The following is a 22,941-nucleotide window of genomic DNA, read 5'->3' on the forward strand; positions in this document are numbered from 1 at the left end:
TACTTTTTTATCCTGCTCTGGCTATATAACTTCATTAATCTCTTTCTAGTCTAGGATTCACCATTAAAAAGCCATGGTAGAGGGGCTGGGGTTCTGGCTCAGGGGTAGCACTTCCCTAGCATGTGTGAGGCACTGGGTTGAATTCTCAGCACCACATATAAATAAATAAAGGTCCATTGACGATTAATATATATATATATATTACAAAAAAAGCCATAGTAGGAACAAATTAGAAACATCCAAATGTTCATCAACAGGAAAATGGATAAACAAATGGTGACCTGTTCAATAAAACACTATTCAACAATAAAAAAGGATCAGCTACTGATGTCTGCAACCACACAAAATTCAGAAATATGTTGCATGAAAGAAGCTAAACACAAAAGAATAGATATTATAAGGCCCTATTTATACAAAGCTCAAGAATCAGCAAAATGAGTCAATTAAAACATTACAAAGTGGTTTCCTCTTGAAAAGGCAAGACGCAAAAGAGAACCATCTGGGTAATAGTAATTGTTAATATCTTTAATCTGAGTGGAGGTATTATGGTTTGGATATGAAATGTTGCCCAAAGTCTCATGTGCTCAGAGGTAGACTTTTTGGAAAGTGATAAATCATGATGGCTCTGATCTCATCAGTAGATTAATCCACTGATGGCTGAATGGACTACTTGTATTAAGTGGGTCACAAGGGATAGAGGTTGTCCTGGAAAGGACTGGGTTCTCTCTGGCACTTTCCTCTTGCTTTGTTTTCCCCAGGTGCAATAAGCTGACCAGCTTTCCTCAACTCCACCCTTCCACCAAGATGATTCTACCTTGGAGCCCACTGACATGGACTGAATCCTCTGAAATGCTAAGTGAAAATAAATCTTTCCCCACTAAGTTGTTCTTATCAGTGTTTTGTTCATAGTGATGAAAAGCTGACTAATACAGGTCATTATATGTGTGTATACTATGTTTAAAATCATTAATCCATATACTTGGAATTGGTGCATTTTACTATTTATATGTCAAAATAAAAACGTGGAGCAAAAACAGTTGTGTGAGCCAAAAATATTTAGTCCAATTTTCTCTAATGTTTAATTTACCAAATGAACACAAAGTTTTACTTAAATATACGCGGAGAAAAAGACACAGAAAGTCACAGTAAAAAAATATTTTTAAACATTTTAAATTACAAAAAAATTATTAATAGAAAAAGTGTGAATAAAGCAATGACAAATTTTAATATGCTTCAAATTTGAACTTTTGTATTTTTCACAATTTAAGTGTGTCTTTGAAGAAATCAAAGATTTTAAATTTGGAAGAACGTTTAAAAAATGAACAAAAAATATGTTGAACTTTACAAAAACTTAAAATTGAGAAAGTTATTTGATTGTTAGATGAATTAGTTTAGAGGAAAGGGCTGCAAATATATTTCTTTAAAGCAGTATTTTAGCTAGCTTGAAAAATGTCTAAAGATAATGCAATGAACTAATTTAAACTTCAACTATATTTTTAAAAATAAAGTTTAGTAGGAACAGAAAATCAATATACAGGAATAGAATATTAATGTATAGAAAAATAAGTTTGGAAACTAAACTTATGTAAGGATAGATCACATTCATAATTAATCTCAAATCCAGGATTTTTCTCTTTAAAACACTATTCCTATTCTCAAACAGTTTGAAGCAGCAGTTACATGCTGTTTAATTAAAATGTAGCAAAAAGAAATGACTGACTGGGGCTGGGAGCTTTTTTGGCTTATGCTTTATATATAAAGTGAAGTATACCATTTAAATAAGTTTGGAATTTAAAATAAAAAACAATATGTGTATTTTTATTGTTTACATATTTCTCTATTAATAGTAAATTCCTTCAGTTGCCCTCTATACATATTATATATAGTACATTAGCACTTGTCACATAATAATCTAATCGTGTCTTTATTTCTCATCTACATTGGAAATATCTTTTTCTTCTTTTGAGGATGCAGGGAAAAATATTTTGTAAATATTAGAGTTATAAGCTTCATCCTTATTAAAGTTTCATACTGTACCTTGAGTCGAACACCTTCTTCTAATACAATATAGCCTTTGGAAGGAGTCAGGTCCTTGGATTCTGTTGAAGAATTCACTTCTGTGACAATGAACTGAACTGTCACAGTTCCAAACAGTCCTCGTGCAGGTTCCCGAACAATGTACAAGACCGCAACGCTTTCCTGAACGTAGAGAGCTGCTGGCTCTCTCAGGAAAAAGTGCTCACTGTTGTTAAATGATAGAACTCCAGGGCCATCATCATTAGCAAGGATGGTAATTACAGCTGTCAAAAAAAAAATATTCAATGATAAATGAAAATAAGAAGGGCTGTTATAAATGCTGTTATAAATGCTCAAGTGATCATTTTAAGAGTACCTTTTCCTTTTTTTTGTTTTTAAAGAGGGGTCATTTTTAAAGCATTACATAAAATTTCATATTCCTTTATTATATGAAAATACTCTGCAATCTTAGAATGGAAGGTAGGTTTGTCAACCTGATGTGATGCTACCTCTCAGAAGTCAACATCAGAGACGAAATTTAATGATGAAACAGTGAAAACTTTCCCAGTAAAAACAGAAACAAGACAATGATGACTGCCAGCACTGCTACTGCTCAACATGTCCTGGGCTATCCGTCAGGCAAAGGTAATGGAAAGGAAGGTCCAGAACTTTCATCCTTAAATGAAATGCTTGTCTACTAACAAGATACAAAAAAAAAATTATCATATGATCAGAGTTTGAAATATAAACTTAGAAAAGATTCAAGATAGTGGAAGAGAGGAAGGCTGCATTTCCAGTTGCTCCATGACTCCAGACTCAAGCATCAGGAGAACTGTTTCTCAGCAAGGTGGGTAAAAGAGGGAACTCACTGAAATTCAATTTTAGAAATCATAGTCTCTTAGAAACTTAGAAATAAAGATGCACAAGTCAGTTGCTGCAGCAGCACTGGTTGGCCACAGAGGGGAGGGATAATTTATAAAGAAAGAGACAAAACAGACAAATTTAGCATGGAAAAACCTATAGATGATTAAAAAAGTCATAATTTAGCTACCCAGAGGCTGCACAACAAGCTCTTGTTTGAAATGTGCTTGTTGTGAAATTTGTTTCTCTCAACTGACAAGGGAAGACTGACATGGAAGCCACCTTGCAGTCTGCTGCTGCAGAAGCCTGCAAGATCATACAAGCACTGCCATAATGTCCCATCATGTGGCCCAACGTGTACCTAGTAGAACATAAATGCAAGAGTTTCGGACAATATTGTACCCATGATGATTCAAGTAAGAAATACAGAGGGGAGTACAACTCACTAACCCTTTGAGTCAGGTGGCTCACGTGACCAGCTGAAGAGGTCATGAAACTGAACAAGTGGGTGTGAATACACTTAGGGACTAAGTGTGGGAAGGCCATGTTTGTGGGCAGCAGATTGTATAAGATCCTTAGAGAGGTGTAACACCTGGGGAGGACTGGCTTTCCTGTCCTACAAATAGAATTCTAGGGAGATTCCTGAGATCCTGGCAGAGATTGCCATCAGCCTGGCACTAGGAATGTGTGTTCTCCAGGGAAGATAATACTCAACAAAGTTCTTAAGCTCTGATTAGACCTAAGCCCTAGCCACCAGAACATCACTACTAGGACTGTGCAGTAGCCACACACTGTGCAGAAGCCCCACATTGAGTGCATCAATGCTGTCTGTCTGCACAAAACTGCAGTTGATAGTACTTCCCATTCCTTCCTATCTTATAATGGTAAGAAGGGAAGCTGAAATCTATTTCAAACAACTTCAGTGTTAGGCCAATCCAGTGGGCAGCTTAGTGAACAACACAAAAAGGAGTTAACCCCAACCAAGATTGTGTCTCTTACTCTCAATACATAGCCCAAGAAGAAACAGAATGACAGTTGAGCATAGGCACCGACATCCACCTTTATCAACACTTTGAAACACCTAAGTGGAGATAATTCTTTAAGTGTGCATGTGTGTATGTGTTCTTGCTGGAGTGATTGGTTGGTAGACATACATACATACATACATACATACATTTGTTTCTTTTTATCCCAGTTGTAGCATTTTTTAAACATGTTTATTTTTCCTTGAATTGACCCTTAAGGGTCTGTGTTTTTGTCTTGTTTATTTTTGTTTTTTTTGTTTCTTTTTTTACTTGTTTCTCTTTCTCTCCTTTTTTTTCTGCTCACAGTCAAATTCTCTTGTTCCCTCTTTTTCTTTCCCTTTACTTTGTTTCATCTATTTTTTTCTCCTCCTTCTTTATAGCTATAACTTGCAACATCTTTTCTGCATTCTCTCCATTCATGTTTGGGACATACTAAATTGAGGAAATGACTCAATAATATCTTTAGTACCAACAAACTCTCTTTTTTTGTTCTTTACATAAATATATACATACAAAAACACTGAAATAGAATTTCAAGATGCCTAATTTAAAATGTTTTTTATTCTAAGTAGAAATCATCAAGTCTCTAATCTGCCTTTCCCCCATATTAGGGAAACCAGCATGAGAAAGAGGTGGCTATGGAGAAGAAATTGTCAAATACCTATTGTCTGTTGCCCCAGTTCCAGTCCAGGAGAAGGATTTGTTAAAATGAGCTGAAATTTTTCATCTCCTTCTGGAATGTCATCATCAAGAATCATAATTTCTATATTTTTATGTCTTTCTCCATCAGCAAAATGAAGAATCTGGTTAAAAGTTAAAAGGAATAATATGATTTTAAAAAACATTTTTTAAATAAAATGTTTGGGACGAAACACGATATAGTTGTGAACACAAAGAATTAGCTATCTTAATTTATTTAAATTGACAGTGTTTTATTTGAAAAGTAAAATTTATGGAGGAAAAGAAGAAGCTGAACATCTGATTAAGGGGAAAAAGTTATTAAGAAACAAAGTAAAAAGTTTTTAAAACACAAAGTGTTTCAGTAAGTTAAAAACAATGAAATAAAGGATAAAAATTTCAAGATAAGGAACACTATGAGAAGGTCATCTAATGATATGAGTTCCTTAACACAAGATCTGTATTCTCCAATATCAATTGTTATAATAGAAAAATTAATCTGCACAGAATAATCGTTACAATAAGACTAAATTTATATTACTTACTAAAATACTAAAATTATTTTGCCACATGAAAATCTGTTCTAATTTACTGTGAATTAGGTTATATAATAGTGTTCTAATTTATGTAGGGCAAGTCACTATAATTCTCAGGGAACAGTAATTTTAAAATAATGCATAAAGGTCGTCTGGGATAGATGTTAAGACCTACCACTGGCGTGAAGATGTAATCCAGCCCCAGTTGTGCTTCCAAATTCTGGGCGTACACAAACAAGGACACATGGCCAAGAGCCTCTCCACTCCTGTGCGCTACCAATATTACACTGCCATGGGTTTCATTTACTTCAAATCTGTAAGAACAGAAAGAGAAAGTAAAGAAAGTTTTTTTTTTTTTTTCTATTTTGAACTTCTATTTGTAGATGGTAAAAGATCTGAAGCTTGGAGAAGGGCTCACAGAGCCTTGGGATCACCTGCTGTGCTTCCATTGGATCATCCCTCGGGCACCATCGTTGGCATCAATAATGATTTGTGCAGTCAAGCCTTCTGAATCTGAAAAATATGCAGACATATTTAAATAAATACAAATTTATTACTATAAATTTTGTATAAAGTTTTATTATTAAAGTTTAAAATTTTATTATGCTTGATCTAGAATTTAAAGATAGTCCCTATGAGATTATATAATTCCTAATATGAATATTGCTGATATTACTCAAAAGAATTTAAGACTACAAAGGCACCAATGCTAATAACATCTGAAAAAGACCACTTTGCTGACAAGAGCCACTGACTTATAAAATTTAAATCAACCACGAACAGCATGAAAAATAAGCAACTAAGGTTATGGAGCTTTTCCTATTATTTTAATGAAATTTAAAAACTCGGTACCTCTGTTCTGTAATAGAACTATTTCAGATGGGAAGGAGTAGAGAGGCAGAAAAAAGAGGTAAAAGAAATGAGAAGAGAAGGGCAGGCAAGGAGTGGCACAGAGACAAAGACAGGTCTGGTAAAGAGACACAAGGACAGGGATACACAAACCAGAAAGCAAGAAAGATGGGGTTTCTATTAAGGAGAAGGAGAAGAAGAAGAAGTCTTTGTAGAATGAAAAAAGAGACTAAGGTTGAAGTGAATTTCTCTTATCATTTTTAATTTATTCTCTGTCCATCAAGCTTAATATGTTACCAATACCTGCTATTCAGTCTTGAAATATTAACTAACCCTGTTACTTATGTTTATTTGATTGTTTTTTAATATTTGCTCTTTTCTTTAGGTTGCCTGTGACAGCTGCACAGGTAGAGAAAGGAGTAGGGGTTTATGCACTTCTCTCTAGATTGAAGAGAGCAATACTGAGAGAATATAAAACCAAGAGAGAATATAAAACCAGGATTTGTGCCCATCAGAGTATCCCAGCTCTGCCATTTCATAGCTGTGTGATTTTGGACATATTATTTAGTTTCTCTTAGCCTCAGTTCCCTCATCTATAAAATGGGAAGATGTAAGTAACAGCAGTTTGTCACTGAAAACATATGAAATAGGAGCATCATAATGCATTGAACATCAGTCATCTACTCAAACCACCTCTAATATGAATATCACAGAAACAGAAAGTATTTTATTAGTTTTCTTAGTATGAAAAATGTTTATCATGTAATCAGACTTGATGGACCAGCTTAGTCATTGCACTCTTCTATTTTTTTTTTTTTTTTTTTTGCAAAAGATCTGAAATTTGTCAAACAATAATATGTAGGAAACTAATTACTTCCTTTCAGTGTTTTCAAAGTTGTCACAATGAGTCTCTGATGTGAATAAGGAATGCTGTTCCTCAAGCCACTGGGCTTACCCAGGCTTGTCCTTCACCAAGTTAATGTCCCCTGAGTGCAATATTCTTTCTACCCTCATGATGGGGCCATGGAGCTGGGCACCCTCTGTGCTACTCACCCCCACCCCCTAGTGGGCCATCACACACACAGGCTTCAGACAAAATTCCTTAATACTAAAACATCCAAACTGCAAACAGGAGTTTTTGCTCCAACATGGGAAGTCATCTTTTTAAAGGAATCTACATAAATCTATACCAAAGTTCAAATTTTACCTTTCAGTCTGTAATGAATTAACTGAGTCTTTTCTAAAGCATGAAAAGAAAAAGATCAAAGGTCAAAAAAGAATCAGAGAACACAACAAACAAAAGATCTCTTAGCAAAAAGAAAATAAAATCACCTGAAAGTTGGAGAACTAATGAAAATAGCTAATTAAATGTTTAAAGAACATGAAAATAAATGCCTTCCCAAGAACTAATTCTATTTTGAGGATTACAAATTTGCTTATAAAATAGTTGTAAAATGTAAAGACCACCACATAATAATTCTTAATGTGTTTATACTATCCAACGCCCCAAACCACAATAATGCTGCTCTCTAAAATAAATGTAAAAAGCTCACATAGTTGAAATGAACAAACACACTTCTGATTAAAAATGAAGTTACTTTACTTCACTGGAAGGAAGTAAAATGAAACGAGCAAACAAAAGAGCCATCATACCTAGTCTTGGAGGAAAAGAGGTTAAAGGGGCCATGATAAGTTCCACATAGGTTAAATTCACCAGGAAATATTCTTCTAGTTCAGGTATATCATCCTACAAAAATTACACCCATTAAATTCCTTTAATTATGCTTTCAAAAGAATTACAAATCAGAAGCTATTTTTAAGATGTCTTACAAATATATATGCATAAACAGTATACAGAAAGTATCAAAATGAAATTGCAGCAGAAAATATCTAAATTGGAAAAAAAACATAGAAGTATTAAACTTATACCTAGCTGTATAGGTTGAACAGTATGAAACCACTTAATAATATATTTTCAGCCTAGACCTACATAATACACAAAACAATTATATCAATATATAAACCTGGTTATTTTAAATGTAACATGAACAAAACATTTTAAATTCCATAATATCCAATATTTAGAATGAGGGATAGAATGATATCATTATAATACACACACACACACACACACACACACATACACACACATTACGTATATGCTTTGCAATGAAAGAGATCTTCAAAATTCTATAATTTTAGGTAAGTTGCTTAAATATTAAGGCTCTAATTCAATCATCTTTATAATGGAAGAAATAATAGCTACTTTGGGGTGACATTGTAATAATAATTTAAAATAATGTTTGTGGAATACATGATCTACAGGCAATACTTTTCAAATGATAGTTGTTATTATTAATCATTAGACCACATAATACCAATGAAAAACAAGGCTGGTGCCCAAAAAGTAAAGATAAGCAAAATCCATGTCATGAGGGACCAACCAACCACTAATAGTTACACAATTTGTAACTATTTCTTTTGTTTATCAAACCTGCAATGTTTTAATCTAGTGCTACTCAAAGAGCAGAAAAGGTTTAAAGAGCTAGGGAGAAAGAAAAGAGAAACTAAAAACCCATGTTTAAAAATTTAGACCAAAGGGGGAAGAAAAGAATGGCTATATATTTTCTGTTTTTAAAACTAACATAACTAAGGAATAATCCACTTACTTAAATTTAGTTACAGTAACAGATGAGACATTTGAAAGATGACTTGCCTGTGATTTTTGTCAAATCCTGTGTTACCTGTTACATACTGATATAATATTACCTTTTATTTTATGGATTTGGAATTCTCATAATGCTACCTTAGCTCATAGTGCCACAGAAATTAATAAAAGCTACTCACTTCAGATGGCTTATCCTACTTTTAAATTCATAAAAATAGAAGACCCTGAGAGAATAGAAGCTTTTAAAAATGGAATTCCCAAAATACATAGTAAATTGAAAAATATTTTTTCAAATGAAATATTCATTCTCCACTATATACCATCCCCTAACCTCACTATAATACTATTTTTATAAACCTCTTGGATTTTAGTATTAAAATATTTTATATTTTAATAGCTGAAACACTAAGCCTAAATCAATATGGGAGTTCGCAATATGAAAATTATTTAAAGTACAATTTCGGCCACCAATGATTACTTTAAGCTTGACCATAATCATATTTTATGGTATCAGTCTCTAGTGAGGTTCCTGCTGTCTCTAATTTAACAGGTTCTACCCACAAAGACTGTGACCTACATGGATTTGCTGGTCCAATAAATTGTTTGGAGTAATCAAAATGCTCCTTGGGAAACTTTTAGGCCAGTTTCTTCCTATAGGGAACTGCCCTGAGGAAATTCTCTTTTTCACAAGATGTTTCTATAAGCAAAAGCACAAAAACAGAATAGCCCGTCTAAACAGGAGGACAAACTTCTGTGTGATTTGAAAAAATAATAATTTGAAAAAATAATTTTTTCATGAAAAATAATAAGCTGATTTAAAGGAACCAGGAGAGGGAATGAAACAGAAATGAATTCAAGAGTTTCTGGAGATTATAGTTGTAAACTATACCAACTTTATATTAAAGGCAGAGTAATATTTTAATATAGAGAGAATTAAAAATTATCACATTCTCTTAGCTTTCATGAAATTCATTACTTAAATAGGGCTTGCATGTTTTGCTTACTGACTTGTACTTCTACTGGTTGGTAAAAATCTCTTCCTGGAAATATTAATATGTTTTAGGATATTCTCTAAGGTTCTACTTTGGGGTTACTTCAGGTTTAATATAATAACAGGAAAATAACAAGAGAGTTTTACCTCAAGTATAGTTATGTTGATGGCTGCTGCTGTTTCCCCTTCTTCTAAAATCAGAAAGCCAATTACTGGGACAAAATCAACTTCTGCTTCTGCAAGGTTTCCCTCAGTTTGATTCTTCAGACTCAGCATTCCAGGAACCGTGGTATACGTAACATTGATAGCTCCTAATTGAATTGGTTCAAAAAGGTTTTGTAGTTATTTAAACTTCTAAATAAGTCTCACTGTGTCCTCGGCCTTTCCTTTAGCAACTGCAGTAACTTCTACTGTTGACCTCAATTCCTTGGCCTTTCCTATTTCCACAGTCTTTACCATGTGAGGATCAGCGATGGCCCTTTCTGGGTAAGGCATACAAACCCCACCTGGGGACCCTGAGTTTGTGTAATAGGAAATAAAATTGATGATGTGCTAGTCATGAGCCTAGACCTAAGGTTTTCACTTGCTTTCTTGTGCTTCTACTTGTCCAGGAGAAGAATAAAAAAACATGGAGAAGAGCCAGCCCAGCCAAGCCCAGTGTTATCAGTGGACCCACATGCCACCTCCTACCACATGCTGCTGAGATTTGTTACACATCATTTCTGTGCAAATAGATAATTCCCTTGGAATCTTTTTAAAATTAAAAAAGTTATAAAGTACTATCCCAAACTAATAAATATTATTTTTTCGTTCCCTGATTTAGTTTAGTAATGGCTTTATCCACACAAGTAGAATACTTAGAAAGCCCTTGCCAGAAACCCCATTCATTCTAGAGCAATACAAACCTAGAGATCCAAATTCTCTGTTGATGAAAAGCTGAATTGTTATGTTAGCCTCCTGCAGTAAGACAAATCTTGATGAAAGAGCAAAATTTAAAACTCCATGTGGTTCATCACTGGCTTCCACCGTCAAGACAGCTGCGTATCCTTGAGTATCAAGCAGAGCAATTCCTGCTGGTGGAACTCCTAAAAATATCAGGGACCCCATTAGGAAACCTAACAGCAATTTGGCATTAACATCTAAATATGTAAAACATATCCCTACTCTAAAGCATTTTAAAGTCACCAGAAAGGGTTCTCCTTTGTCACGTCTCTACAGAAATCTCCCAGGTGACAAAGATCCTGCATTCCACCCACCCTTCCAGAGAGTAAATCATGAAGTTTTCACTTGGCATATTATTGTCATTATTGATTGTATTTGTTATCTGAATTTCAGAAATGGAGTAGAATCTAAGGAAAGTACCTAGATGTCTACTCAAAAAAGACTAAATTTGAATTGTTATATACTATAATTGGTCTAAAATCCAAATGAGTTTGTTGACATAAAATTAATTTCAAAATTTTCTACTCTTGAAATGTATTTCATTCCATAAGTAACTATTTAGCAAAACATTTTATAGCTTTTTTCACTTGTCCACAAAGTATTCCCAATCCTGTGCTAGTGTTTTTCGGATCTAACATTTCTAAGGAACAGACAATATTTAAAGTAACATTTTTAAAATTGATATTTAACTGTTAGAAATACAGAAAGCAATACCGTTTCTTTTTTGAAAAGAAAAAGTTCAAAACTGAATTCTGAACTACCTTGTGTCCTGACATCGTACAAAATGACTTGATACACTTCTTTTTCCTCAGGAATGTTATCATCCAACAAATGCACCAATATTGTTTGATTCGTTGTCCCCTATGTCAAAAAGAAAGAAATCCATCTTTGTTTTGTTACTGAACATAAATGATCTCCTCATTGTATTAACCTTATAAATCATGCATCCAAACATATTTTCATTTAAACAAACATGTCTGTGAATTAATGAAATTAATTAAATAATGAATATTGACATGAGAAACCAGGGTTAAAGCAGAAAGGAGCTAAGTGTGGAAGATTCTGAAGGCTGAGCTAATTAATGTAAATCTTATCTAATGAGGACTATTAAAACCTTCACACAAAGCAGTAAGTTGGGGAGATTTTTACAACAGTGGTGAATAGGAAAAAAAAAATGGAGAAAGGGAAAGAAGATACCAGTGTTGCAGAGATGTCAGTTACACAAAGTCCGCTGTAGTGCACAGGCAGAGGTAATAACTATTTGACTTAATACTCAGAAAGTGAAAATGGAAAGAAAAAGAATGCATACATCATCAAAGAAGAATTCATACCAATGGGTGTGAAAAGAGAGAATGATGATAACTATAATACAGTGATGTTGATTTCTATCCCATTTTCCTCAACACTGTTTTTTCCTAGAAATTCACGGTGAAACTTTTCTTTGTGGTATTACCTCAGGAAAGAAGAGTTGTCCAGTAAAGTTAGCAATATTGAATTCTATATTTTGTCCAATAATTTTCCAGTTAACAGTAACATTTCCTCGACCAGGAGGTGTTCTTATCACATGGAATTGCAACATTTCTCCTGCAAGTGAAATGTCCTCATTGATAAGTACTTAATGGAAAATGAGCATTTACATTTGAACTCAATAAAACCCAAATCTCAAGCATGCAACTACTGCAGCAGCTTTTCCAAGAACATTACAAAGCTGATCTGTTTTGTATTCTCTAGAAGCCTTATTCATGCTTATTGCTTATTAACACTGAGATCCCACTTCTAAATACTTTCATTCAGGAAATTCAATATACAAAATTTATAAGAGCACATGCTAAAATGGGAAACACAAACTAGTATACACTCCAAAACATGCACCAGAACATGAATGTTCTGCAAGTCAAAGAAAATAATAAAGTCCTCATGATCAAAACTATAACATGAGCAAATTCTTTCTTCACTTTTCAAAAGGAAACAAATTCCTTACACCGATATGCAATGTGATTTTACACAATGCATGCATAAAAATGCTTGCAAATACCTGAAAATCACATTTCTTTAGATTGTAACTTACATATACCATCAATGATTTTGTTTTATAGAAAGAAATACAAAGGAAAGGTGTCAAATCTTTATATCAATGTCTGTAACTTCATCAAAGTCACAGTCATTCATTTCAGCCCAGATAACTGAGTATTTTAGATACTTCCTATTCCTGGTTTTTATCTCTATGTATCATTTTATAAAACTGGAGAAAATCATAAGAATTTCTTTTTCATATTGCTAGAAGTGGGAAGAAAACTGCTAAGAATTAAGCTGATAACTATGTGACTTGCTGAAAAAATACTCGATTCACTAGTTTTATATGATGATGAATACAAGTTAATGTATTCTAATGAAAAATAAAGAATACTGTTATAGAAAGATAAACAGAACAATGCTTAAAAGCATCCTTATTCAAATTTTATACCACAGACATATAATGGAAACCCACAACTATGCATTTAAAAAGTCACTTTTACTTAGTTATCCAAATAGCTTTGCCTTATTCAAATTTTATACCACAGACATATAATGGAAACCCACAACTATGCATTTAAAAAGTCAGTTTTACTTAGTTATCCAATAGCTTTGCCTCCAACATTAGCAAGTCCTCCAACATTTTTTAAACAAAGGGAGTAAAGACAAAACAATAAAATGTAATATTTTATCAAACTGCTACAGTTTATATTTCTGAAGATAATAAAATGAATACATATTTCTAATAGAAATTTCTTAAATAAAAATACCATTTATTTATTAATTTAGAAACTATTATATTAATTGCTAAAAACAAAATAATATTTCATACTAAATTTTAACACATAAATTTAATGTAATGAATCACTTTTGTAGAGTGGAGAATACATATAAAAAAGATAAAAGCATCACAAAAATGTTTTAATTCATTTTAAGTATTTCAGTATAAACATTAGTACTCTAAGAATTGGCTTTTCCTTTTCTTTTCTTTTTTTTTTTTTCTTTCTTAGCACATAAGTACTGCAAGTGAAGAATCAAATTCTCTAAAATATTAGGTATAACAGAAAAAAGTGTACAATCAGCCATAATTGTCAGCATACTAGTTAAATTTTTTATTTGTATACCTCATTTGAATAAAATATAGACAGACAGTACTATCAAACTCTGGAGTTTCTCTATTGTACAAATTTCTTATAGAGCAACTTGTTAAAAAATAAGTTTGTTACTGAAAAGTATAGGAAAATCCTTGAAGTTAAGATGTTTCACCTGCAGTGTTGTCTGCTTACACAAATAAAAAGGTCCTAAAGTCATAGTTTTCAAATATTTATGAATCGCAAATCTGGTAATGGTTCAAAAATAAAATTATGATAGTTTGATTAAATGCAAAAAATGCAAAGAAAACACAAATAGCAAGAAAATAAAATGTAGTCAATAAAGATCCATGTTGAAGGGGGACTTAAAATAATAAAAAAAAATTATGGCTGAAATTTGTATATGAAGATTTGGGAATCAATATTCCATTCTGAGGTTAAAATAAAAGTTAAATGTTGAAGGGAGGAAAAAAAGTATTCCCACAAACTTAATATGTGAAAAAATATGCAGTATAACACTACTTTATAAATTTCACTTCTGAAAATTTAACAAGTTGCCATAAAAATAACTTTCAAAAAAACATTGCAAGAAACAAAATCTGAAGTATGGGTACAATGGGGCACACACACATACACACACACCCAGATAAGTTGAAAAGTAAACAAAGTATTTCTTAAACACATAATCTTATAAACCTATTGCAAATTTATCATGTCAAAAGTAAGAACAGTGTGCAAATTTTTCTAAACAATAAAATGTTGAAATTGATTCTTCTTCCTAACACAGACACCTAGAAGCTAGGCCTATTTAAAATGCATCTGGGAGAAAAGCAGTAGATATACCACAGGGTCACCTTCTACCAAAACACAGAGTTGACCAACAAAGTTAAGGGAAAACAGGAAGACTCAGAAACAAGTGCTTAGTCTTCAAAATCTAAGATGAAGGACAGTAGGAAAATTCTTGAGAGTGTATGTTCAAGTTATCCCATAAGAAACATTTTCCTAGGTGCTATACTGCCTTCTGGTTTTTGCCAAGAATGAAAGTTGGAGGAACACCCTCAACTATCAAAGTCTGACCACATGACTTGAAAATCATCTTGATATAAAATTCACGAAGTCCACCCAAAGTGGACAACACATTTCAAGCTTCAGGCAAAAGATCTATCAAATAATGTCTAGACCTAGCCTAATACAGATAAAGAAAATAAAACAAAAATGCATTTTAATAACCCTGAGTGTTTCATCCACTTATTCCTCAAACCAAGATTCTTTTTATAAAGATAAATGGCAACTATGAGGTATATAAAATAATAGAAAACAAAATACAGAAAAATAGCTTAGTCAATAAATGATACATGATATATATGGATCACCCAAATTTATTGACTCTACAATGAAAAGAAAATGGTTAAATATTATAGGAATATGAATAATTTGAATCATAGACTGCCAATGTGAACACTTTTAAAAAAACAATTTCTAATACAGCATGCCAATATTGGTATTTTTAAAAATAATTACATTTCTTATTCAAATCTTTATGTAAAAAAGCTTCATGCTGTCTCTAAGAAAATAAAAAATTTTAAATCTATTGAACATGACATGATGATTATGATGCTGCTGAGTTGGGTGAGTGAAAAATCTAACACAGGTTTATAAAAAGTACATTTATGCATGATTTGCAATCACAGTAAAGTCCATTGTCCCATATTTCTAAATTCTGTCCATTACATTTGGAAAAAGTAATATTTACCACTGGTCATCTCTCTAATTGCTTTAGAACAAACATAGAAATAGGATTCCTCAGAATTCAATACATAGCAATCCCTTCCTGTAAATCACAAATGGAATTCTAGAGCCCAAAGTCCAGTATTATCCACATTTTAAATCTAATCATACAAATGAAGTTCCAACACTAGCCAGAAGCAATGTTAACATTGTTGAGAGCCCACAGAACACGATTTTTTAGCAGTTATCCTTGAAGAATCACCATGAGGTTTTCATTAGTTCACCTTAGTAAACTCATCTTAATACACATTTCTCTATGAAGTTTTTGTAGTAGTATTATAAAGAATACATACATAAAATACTGAATTCTTGAGGTGCATTATGATTTTGAAAAAATAAAATCAATTTAGGTTGTCAGAAATGGCTTAGGAATAAAGGGGGGAAAGTAAAAAATAAAAATTATCCTTCACTTTTATTTGAAAGATGTAAAATAGCTATGGAGTGCTCATGCAAGCAATAAAAACAATTCATTGTTTTCTTTCCCATACCAAACACATAATCATAGACTGGTATGCTGATGCAAATTTTTAACCAATAACCCACTTGAACCATGAATTTTAATTACAAATCCATTTTCCTCTTTGTGTCTCCTGTAGTACCCAGCTGTTGATAAATGAAGACACCAGAATACGGTTTTCAGGTGAAGTTCATCCAACCCAAAGAGAATACAGGTGCTGGTGTCTGAAATTTCTCCAAGATCTTTGGTGCCCAGAATGAGAGCCTTGGTTTCTTTAGAAACCATGCATTACTATCATCACCACTAGACACTCACAGGATGCATGTGCACAACACTAGGTATCTTACAGTTAAAATCCCCTTAAGTTAATGCTGGAAATTCATATTTTTTGTATTTTTTAAAACTGAAATTCCAGGGCTAGGGTTATGGCTCAGTGGTAGAGCACTTGCCTCATATGTGTGAGGCACTGAGTTCAACTCTCAGCACCACATATAAATAATGAATAAAATAAAGGTCCATCAACAACTAAACAAATATTTTCTTAAAAAAACGAAAAATTCCATCATATCACAGCAAAGCACATATCTAGTCTAGCTCTAAATTCCTTCTTTCATCTAACCTTCCCTGGCCTTAGATTTATTTGTAGCCTCCATACCATCAACACTTAGATTCTCTATTTATACAGCATTCCCTGCCCAAGTTTCTTCAACAAAGCAAAAGCAAATTCAAGATACACCTCTTTAATTTATTTTCTCCAATGTTGCTCCTTTCCTTGTTCTCATGGCCAAAGAGCAGTGCTTCTCAAAATTTTATACTGTAAAAAGGCTGGGGTTGTAGCTCAGTGGCAGAGTGCTTGTCTAGCATGTGTGAGGCACTGGGTTCCATCTCCAGCACCACATAAAAATAAATAAATAAACAAAATAAAGGTATTTTTTAAAAGAGAACACATGGAATACAAGCCCATAGATAATGCTTCTGGATATCAAAGCAAAGTGAAACTGGTGTAAAAGTTTATCTCATCATAGACCATTAGCACTCTGTGAACGGGAATAGGCCTGAGGACACTGCTTTTTTTTTTTTTTTTTTTTTTTTTTTTTTTTAAGTTGTAGATGGACACAATACCTGAGGATGGAAGCCAATGCCTCACACATGTTAGGCAATCATTCTACCACTGAGCCACAACCCCAGTCCGAGGACCCTGCTTTGAGGGCACTCCCCAAAGGCCACTATATCCTTTAATTTATCCTTAGATATCATCTTTCTATCCCCAATTTTTCTTTACAATCCGTCCAGAGCTGCTACTATTTTCTCTAGCCCATTTGAAAATCTTACTTGTTGGTTACATTAGTATGAGACCCATTGATTACTTCCTTATTCTGGTAACTAATGAACATTTCTCCCTAGTTTCTTCTGACCCTCTTGGTCCTCTCAGCTCTTACTTTCCCAGTAACTTAGCTTGCTGTTCTACATGATTATGTCCTTGATAACTTGTTTTCTCCTATGTTCCCAAAGATTGTATTTTCCTGATTTCAACTATCTCTGAAAATTCAACTTCTATCTCTGAGATAGAAATAAAGTCTCTTACCAAATTCTTCCTTTCACATGGATATTACTACTCACATTCATTACTCTTTCAATTAAAATCACTTCACATATTTATCAAAAATCCTTGCATTGTCAGGTTCTGCAGCAAATACAAACAAAACAGTCTCTCCTCACAAGGTGCACTGTAATGTGGGCTTTGGATCCAGTGCAGCTGGGTTTAAAGCTCCACCTCTGATCTCCAATTCAATTTCCTTATGTAAAAATCTTGTGTATTCAATTATACCCAGTTCATAGGACTGCTGCTAAAATGAAGTGAAATAACTGATGTGGAGCAACTATCACACAGAAAATACCCCATAAATATTCTTGTTGTCATTAATATTAACTATCCCAGCAGTGACATTTTATTTCTGCTCTGTTACAAAAAAAATTTTGGTAGTTAACGATTTGTCTTTAGATTGGGTTTATGGCAATTTGTTAGTCACTCTTAATCATTGTTGCTAAGACAACATGCAATTCTAAACGATTAACAATAGTAAAGAGTGTCAGAAAATGGCTCAAACATTTGCATAGATAAGTTCAATAAACTTGCAAGTTGGGAGAATATACTAAGAAGACAGATGGTAAACACTGAAATGCATTCAGTTTCCAGCACAGTCACAAATTAGTTATTTGACTTTGTCAAGTTATTTGATTTCTCAGCTTTGTTTTCTCATCTGTAGAGATCCATATACATGATCTATATCCTTTTTATTTCTTAATTCTTTAAGATAAAATTATTTTTTAATTCCAAATACAAACTATGTGCTGAAACAATCTGTAAAATTTTTTGAATTTTACAGATTGAATTTTTCTCAAAATAGGCTTATTCAAAGACAAAAAAACAAAACAGTTGTAATATCTAAAACACAAAAATTAACCTATATATGATATGCAATAAAAAATAAAGATTCAAGAAAATTACAGTGTTTCAAGACAAAAAAAAATAGATATTACTTAAGATTTTCCAGTTTGGCACTCTTTATAAAACATACAAAAACAATATAAAATCAAGGCTAAAATGTTCACTGATTTTAATCTAGTACTTGTTTTTTTAACAGGGAGCCAATATTACACTGTTTCATAGTAACAGCTACTAAAAAGCATATACTACATTTGCCAAGAACTGTCTAAGCACTTTACACTTATTATAAGCTCATTTAATCCTCATGAAGAAACCTATGAAGTAAGTAACATTTTGCCATTTAACAGATGAAAAACCTGGACATCCCACACCAGTGGAGAGTGGCAAGCTGGAACACAGTATCATTCTGTAAGCCTCCTACATCTAGTTAAGCAGTTCACTAAGCCTCCTCCCAAACATGTCCCGCTTGAATGAAAACACATAGTTCAACAAAATAATTAAAGGAAAAAACTCACAAGCTTTAAAACACTAGGCAAAAAATGATACCCATAGAAAAGAAAATGAATGTGCTCAAAAAAAAGAACCCACCTTCATGACCAATGACAGATCTGGAAGCAGTCTGAAAGCTAACAATTCCCGCCACATTGTCATTGGCCAAAATGTTCACTCTCACAGTGTCGGAACTGGGCAAAATTCTACTTCCTCCTTCAGTGTACACCAAACTAACTATGATGCTTTCATCATCCTCTGGATCGGAATCATCCAGAATGGTTAAAATGGCTGTCTTTTTGGTTTCACCTATAAAAAAATATTAATGGAATTAAAAACCAAAGTTAAGAAAATCACTAATGTAGAGAATTCAGAAAGGCCCCAAATAATCTCTACCTTAAAAAGGGAAGTAAAAAACAATGTGAGTTCATTATAATAGCTCAGTATTTTGGGCAATATTAATACCATTAAAATCAAATTTTCTTTGTTCATCTATATATATATTTTTACACACAAAACACCATAAATATTCATTAATGTGTAGAAAAGAACATTCTGAGTTACTAAAAGATAAAGGGTAGAATTATTTCAAAGAATCATAGCTTTATTTCTTGGTCTTTAAAGAACAATGACCTAAGTAGAGAATAAGCTTTAAAAGCATTTTATATCTAAGAACAATTCCTTTAAAGACAATGGGGTCTCATTCTCATTCTGGCATTATTGTGGAAAATTTTTAATCAGGTATTCAACTTAACACCTCCCTGAAAAACCAGAAGCACATAGGGAATTGTGATCAAGATGGCAGAATGGGATAGGGGGAAGGAAATGGATGACAAATACTAAGTGAAAGAACCAACATGAATAAGATAAGTCTTTGGGTAATTAGACAATGTCAAGTACCAACTTCTAGGATGTAGAGCACTGTAGGAAGCAGGCAGAAAATAAATTCAAAGGCAGGCAGGATGGCCAGAGGGGCCTAGTAATTTGCTTTGCAATTTGATCTAGGACCCCAGTAGTAGATAGGGCACCAGTGAGCATCCTAAAAGCAAATACTGCATCTGTGGTTCAGCCCATGGTGTCCCAATTTACTTCCTCCCCACTCTAGGAAGAAGATAAAAGAGAGTAAAAAAGAAAAGTTAGGAGAAAGCAAATTAAATGCTGATGTTCTTTCCCTCCTGACCCTGATGCAGTGTTGAAATTGCCTCAAGACAGTAGATATTATCTAATAATCTAAGTTAGCTATGAATTATAGTCCATTTTGTGTGATGCAAAAATTACAATTCAAGAAAATATTTTTAATTTATATAATGCTATTACTCTGTATGATAACTTTCTTTGTAGTTTGCAGAGCCAACAGAAAATCTAAATTTTTATCACCACTCCATCCTCATTACATTTTCATTATTTCTTTTGAAACAAGGGAAAAATGTTATCAATTACCAAACTACCCCCTTCCATCAATTACATCATATTCCCCTATTCCCCAAGTCATTTGCTAAGCCATTACAAAAATGTTTTCTACTATTTTAAAACAATATTATAAAACATAGTGCTGACTAGATGCTTCAAAAAGTTTACTTTTTCAAAGGATGTCCGTACCGTACCCCTAACTAGTTTATGAAAAAAAGTGTTTGTGTTAAAAAGTTAAACAACAGATATAATGGGCTGATCCTAGATATGGAACTATGAATTAAGATTTATTTCCAGGCTGGGGTGGTGGCTCAGTTGTAGAGCAAATGCCTAGCATGTGTGAGGCATTGGGTTCAATCCTCAGCACCACATAAAAATAAATAAATAAAATAAAGGTATTGTGTCTGACTACAACTAAAAAAAATTTTTTTTAAAGGTTTATTTCCTTCACTTCATTGCATATTGTGAGGATCTTATGAGTAGTCACTACTTTTTCAATCAGGAAAACACTGTATTAAAAAAAATGTATGGAGTCTATAATTGCCCAAAGCAGGATTTCAACAATGATTTCAGTAAAAACTTTCCCACACCCAATTAAACTAAATACCTTTGTTTTGTTTAGTTTTTTATGTTTGTTTGTTTGTTTTTTGTTTTTTTTAATGTGGTTCTGGGAATCAAACCCAGTGCCTCACTCATGCTAAGCAAGTGCTGTACCACTGAGCCACAACGCGAGCCACCAATTAAACTATTTTAAACATATGAACTTTTCTGATCTTAAATATTAGATGATTGGACTAGTCCTTAAAAAAAAATCAGTGAATCTGACCCTAATTCTAATTTGTTGACCATATTATATATAATTATAATACTGATAAAAATTTTTAAATCCCACCTAAGTTTAAGAACAGAATTATGGATTAATTTACACTGTTTAATTTAGTGTGAATGTGGTCACCAAATTTTATGCTACTTAACTTTTAAGTTATTTTCATTGACGACTTATCCCAACTTGTCTAGTATATTTGAAAATGCTCACACTTTGCCTAGGTAGTACTGCTTACCCATATAGTGGTTTTAAGTACATAACATTCTTGTAATTTTTCTTACAAAATTAAAACCTGCCTTATGGTTGCCTCTAAAGGCATTGCTATTGTGGATAAATGAATAAAATTCACATATTCCCTGAAAATCGATAAACACTATAATCAATAAACTATGCTATTCAATAACTAAAAAGATACGTGCAGGGTCATGTCTGCCTAAATATGTCACATCAATCATTAATAAGCTAACCAGTCCTATTTTTTTCCAAAACCATACTATACTTCTACAAGTTAGCAAGAATATGCGTACAGGAATACACATATTAGCAAGAGTTGTCTTGAACATTATCCAAAAAATTGACTCTAATGAACTTACCAGGGAAAATTGAAATCCATTTAGAACCATGACTCACCTTCAGCAAAAGTCAGAATGTCTCCAGCACCTATAAAATCTAAACCTTCAGTAGCTGTTCCACCAACAACACGCCATTCAACAGTCACCTGACCTAAGCTGCCTCCTGTCCTGTAGATCACCAGCTCCACTGAGGTCTGAGGCTGCTCCTGAACTTCGACAAACAAGCCATCTTCGGAGGTATTGGGACTAATACTATAAATCACAAACACTCCAAAAGCATCACCATTTAGTGCTATGGTAACTGTAGAAGTATTTGGCTGTCCAATGGTTGGCTGATTTTCAAAAGTGGCTGTGATGTTCATGAGATGAACTTCAAGGAGAGAAATTAGGAAACTCTCATCCATCTCTGGAAAATCATCAGGAAGAATAGAAACTGTGAGATTTGCAATTTCATCACCTTCCAGCATTATGGCCCACTGCCTTGTCACAGGCTCATAGTCACTACCAGCCACAGCTTGACCACTAAAAAGAGATGCTACCCTGGTCATGTTTTTCCTGTAGGTCCAGAAGTCTGAATGATTGACAGATGGGTTGATGGAGGATGTCATCCAAAAACACTGAGGACCCTCAGAAGCACTGAAAAATGAAAACGCCAAGCAAGCATGTTCTTTGAGGCACAGAGTGGCACAGGTGTACTGGGGCTCCCCCGCTGCAGAGACATTCACCCAAGTTCTCCAAAGTGGGTCAGGCACCCCTTGAATTGGTGATTCATAGTAGGACAGTAAATCTTCGCCTTCCTCAACTGCAAGAGCCACTACATCAATGTCGGAAGTACTGTAGAACAACAACAGCTGACCAAAGTGCCCTCCACTAAAAGATGGAGGGACAATTAAGACAGGTTAAGCACTCAAAGTCATCTGCATATTGCACAAACAAAAGAGCAGTGCTGATTGTGGTTTTTCTTTTTTTTTATGTTTAAAATAATAATACAAACACAACGTGCTTCCTAATTGCATGTCTTTCAACATTTTTTTCTTAGGGAACTTTTGCTAGTTTTCAATCAAACAATGATTTTTAATAATGTTTATTTTTTAATTGAGCTATGAAAATATCTTGCAAGATATGCAAATGGTATCAACTTCAGAATTCCCAAGCAGAATTACAAAATGAGTTTTAATTACTAGATTTTACTGAAGATAACAATAGTAACAGTACATTTGGAAGAAATGTAATGACTTGCTCTAAGATCCCTCAATCCTACATTATCTGTTCCTAAAGGA

General features: G+C 33.4%; 1 protein-coding gene across 1 annotated transcript in view; it reads right to left on the bottom strand.

Moving 5' to 3' along the window:
* The window catches only part of Adgrv1 (adhesion G protein-coupled receptor V1), a 522,757-nt gene that overhangs the window by 417,520 nt on the left and 82,296 nt on the right, over positions 1-22,941 (bottom strand). The window contains exons 32-42 of the mRNA XM_076857025.2: positions 21,720-22,531; positions 18,953-19,162; positions 12,020-12,150; positions 11,328-11,427; positions 10,530-10,709; positions 9,772-9,935; positions 7,619-7,712; positions 5,551-5,629; positions 5,292-5,430; positions 4,564-4,705; positions 2,038-2,300 (exon numbers count right to left, since the gene is read on the bottom strand). Coding sequence (XP_076713140.2) covers positions 2,038-2,300; positions 4,564-4,705; positions 5,292-5,430; positions 5,551-5,629; positions 7,619-7,712; positions 9,772-9,935; positions 10,530-10,709; positions 11,328-11,427; positions 12,020-12,150; positions 18,953-19,162; positions 21,720-22,531 — 2,314 coding nt within the window. The remainder of the gene's footprint in view (positions 1-2,037; positions 2,301-4,563; positions 4,706-5,291; positions 5,431-5,550; positions 5,630-7,618; positions 7,713-9,771; positions 9,936-10,529; positions 10,710-11,327; positions 11,428-12,019; positions 12,151-18,952; positions 19,163-21,719; positions 22,532-22,941) is intronic.

This window comes from Callospermophilus lateralis, chromosome 5, assembly GCF_048772815.1.
Source record: "Callospermophilus lateralis isolate mCalLat2 chromosome 5, mCalLat2.hap1, whole genome shotgun sequence".
NCBI classification, from domain to species: Eukaryota; Metazoa; Chordata; class Mammalia; order Rodentia; family Sciuridae; genus Callospermophilus; species Callospermophilus lateralis.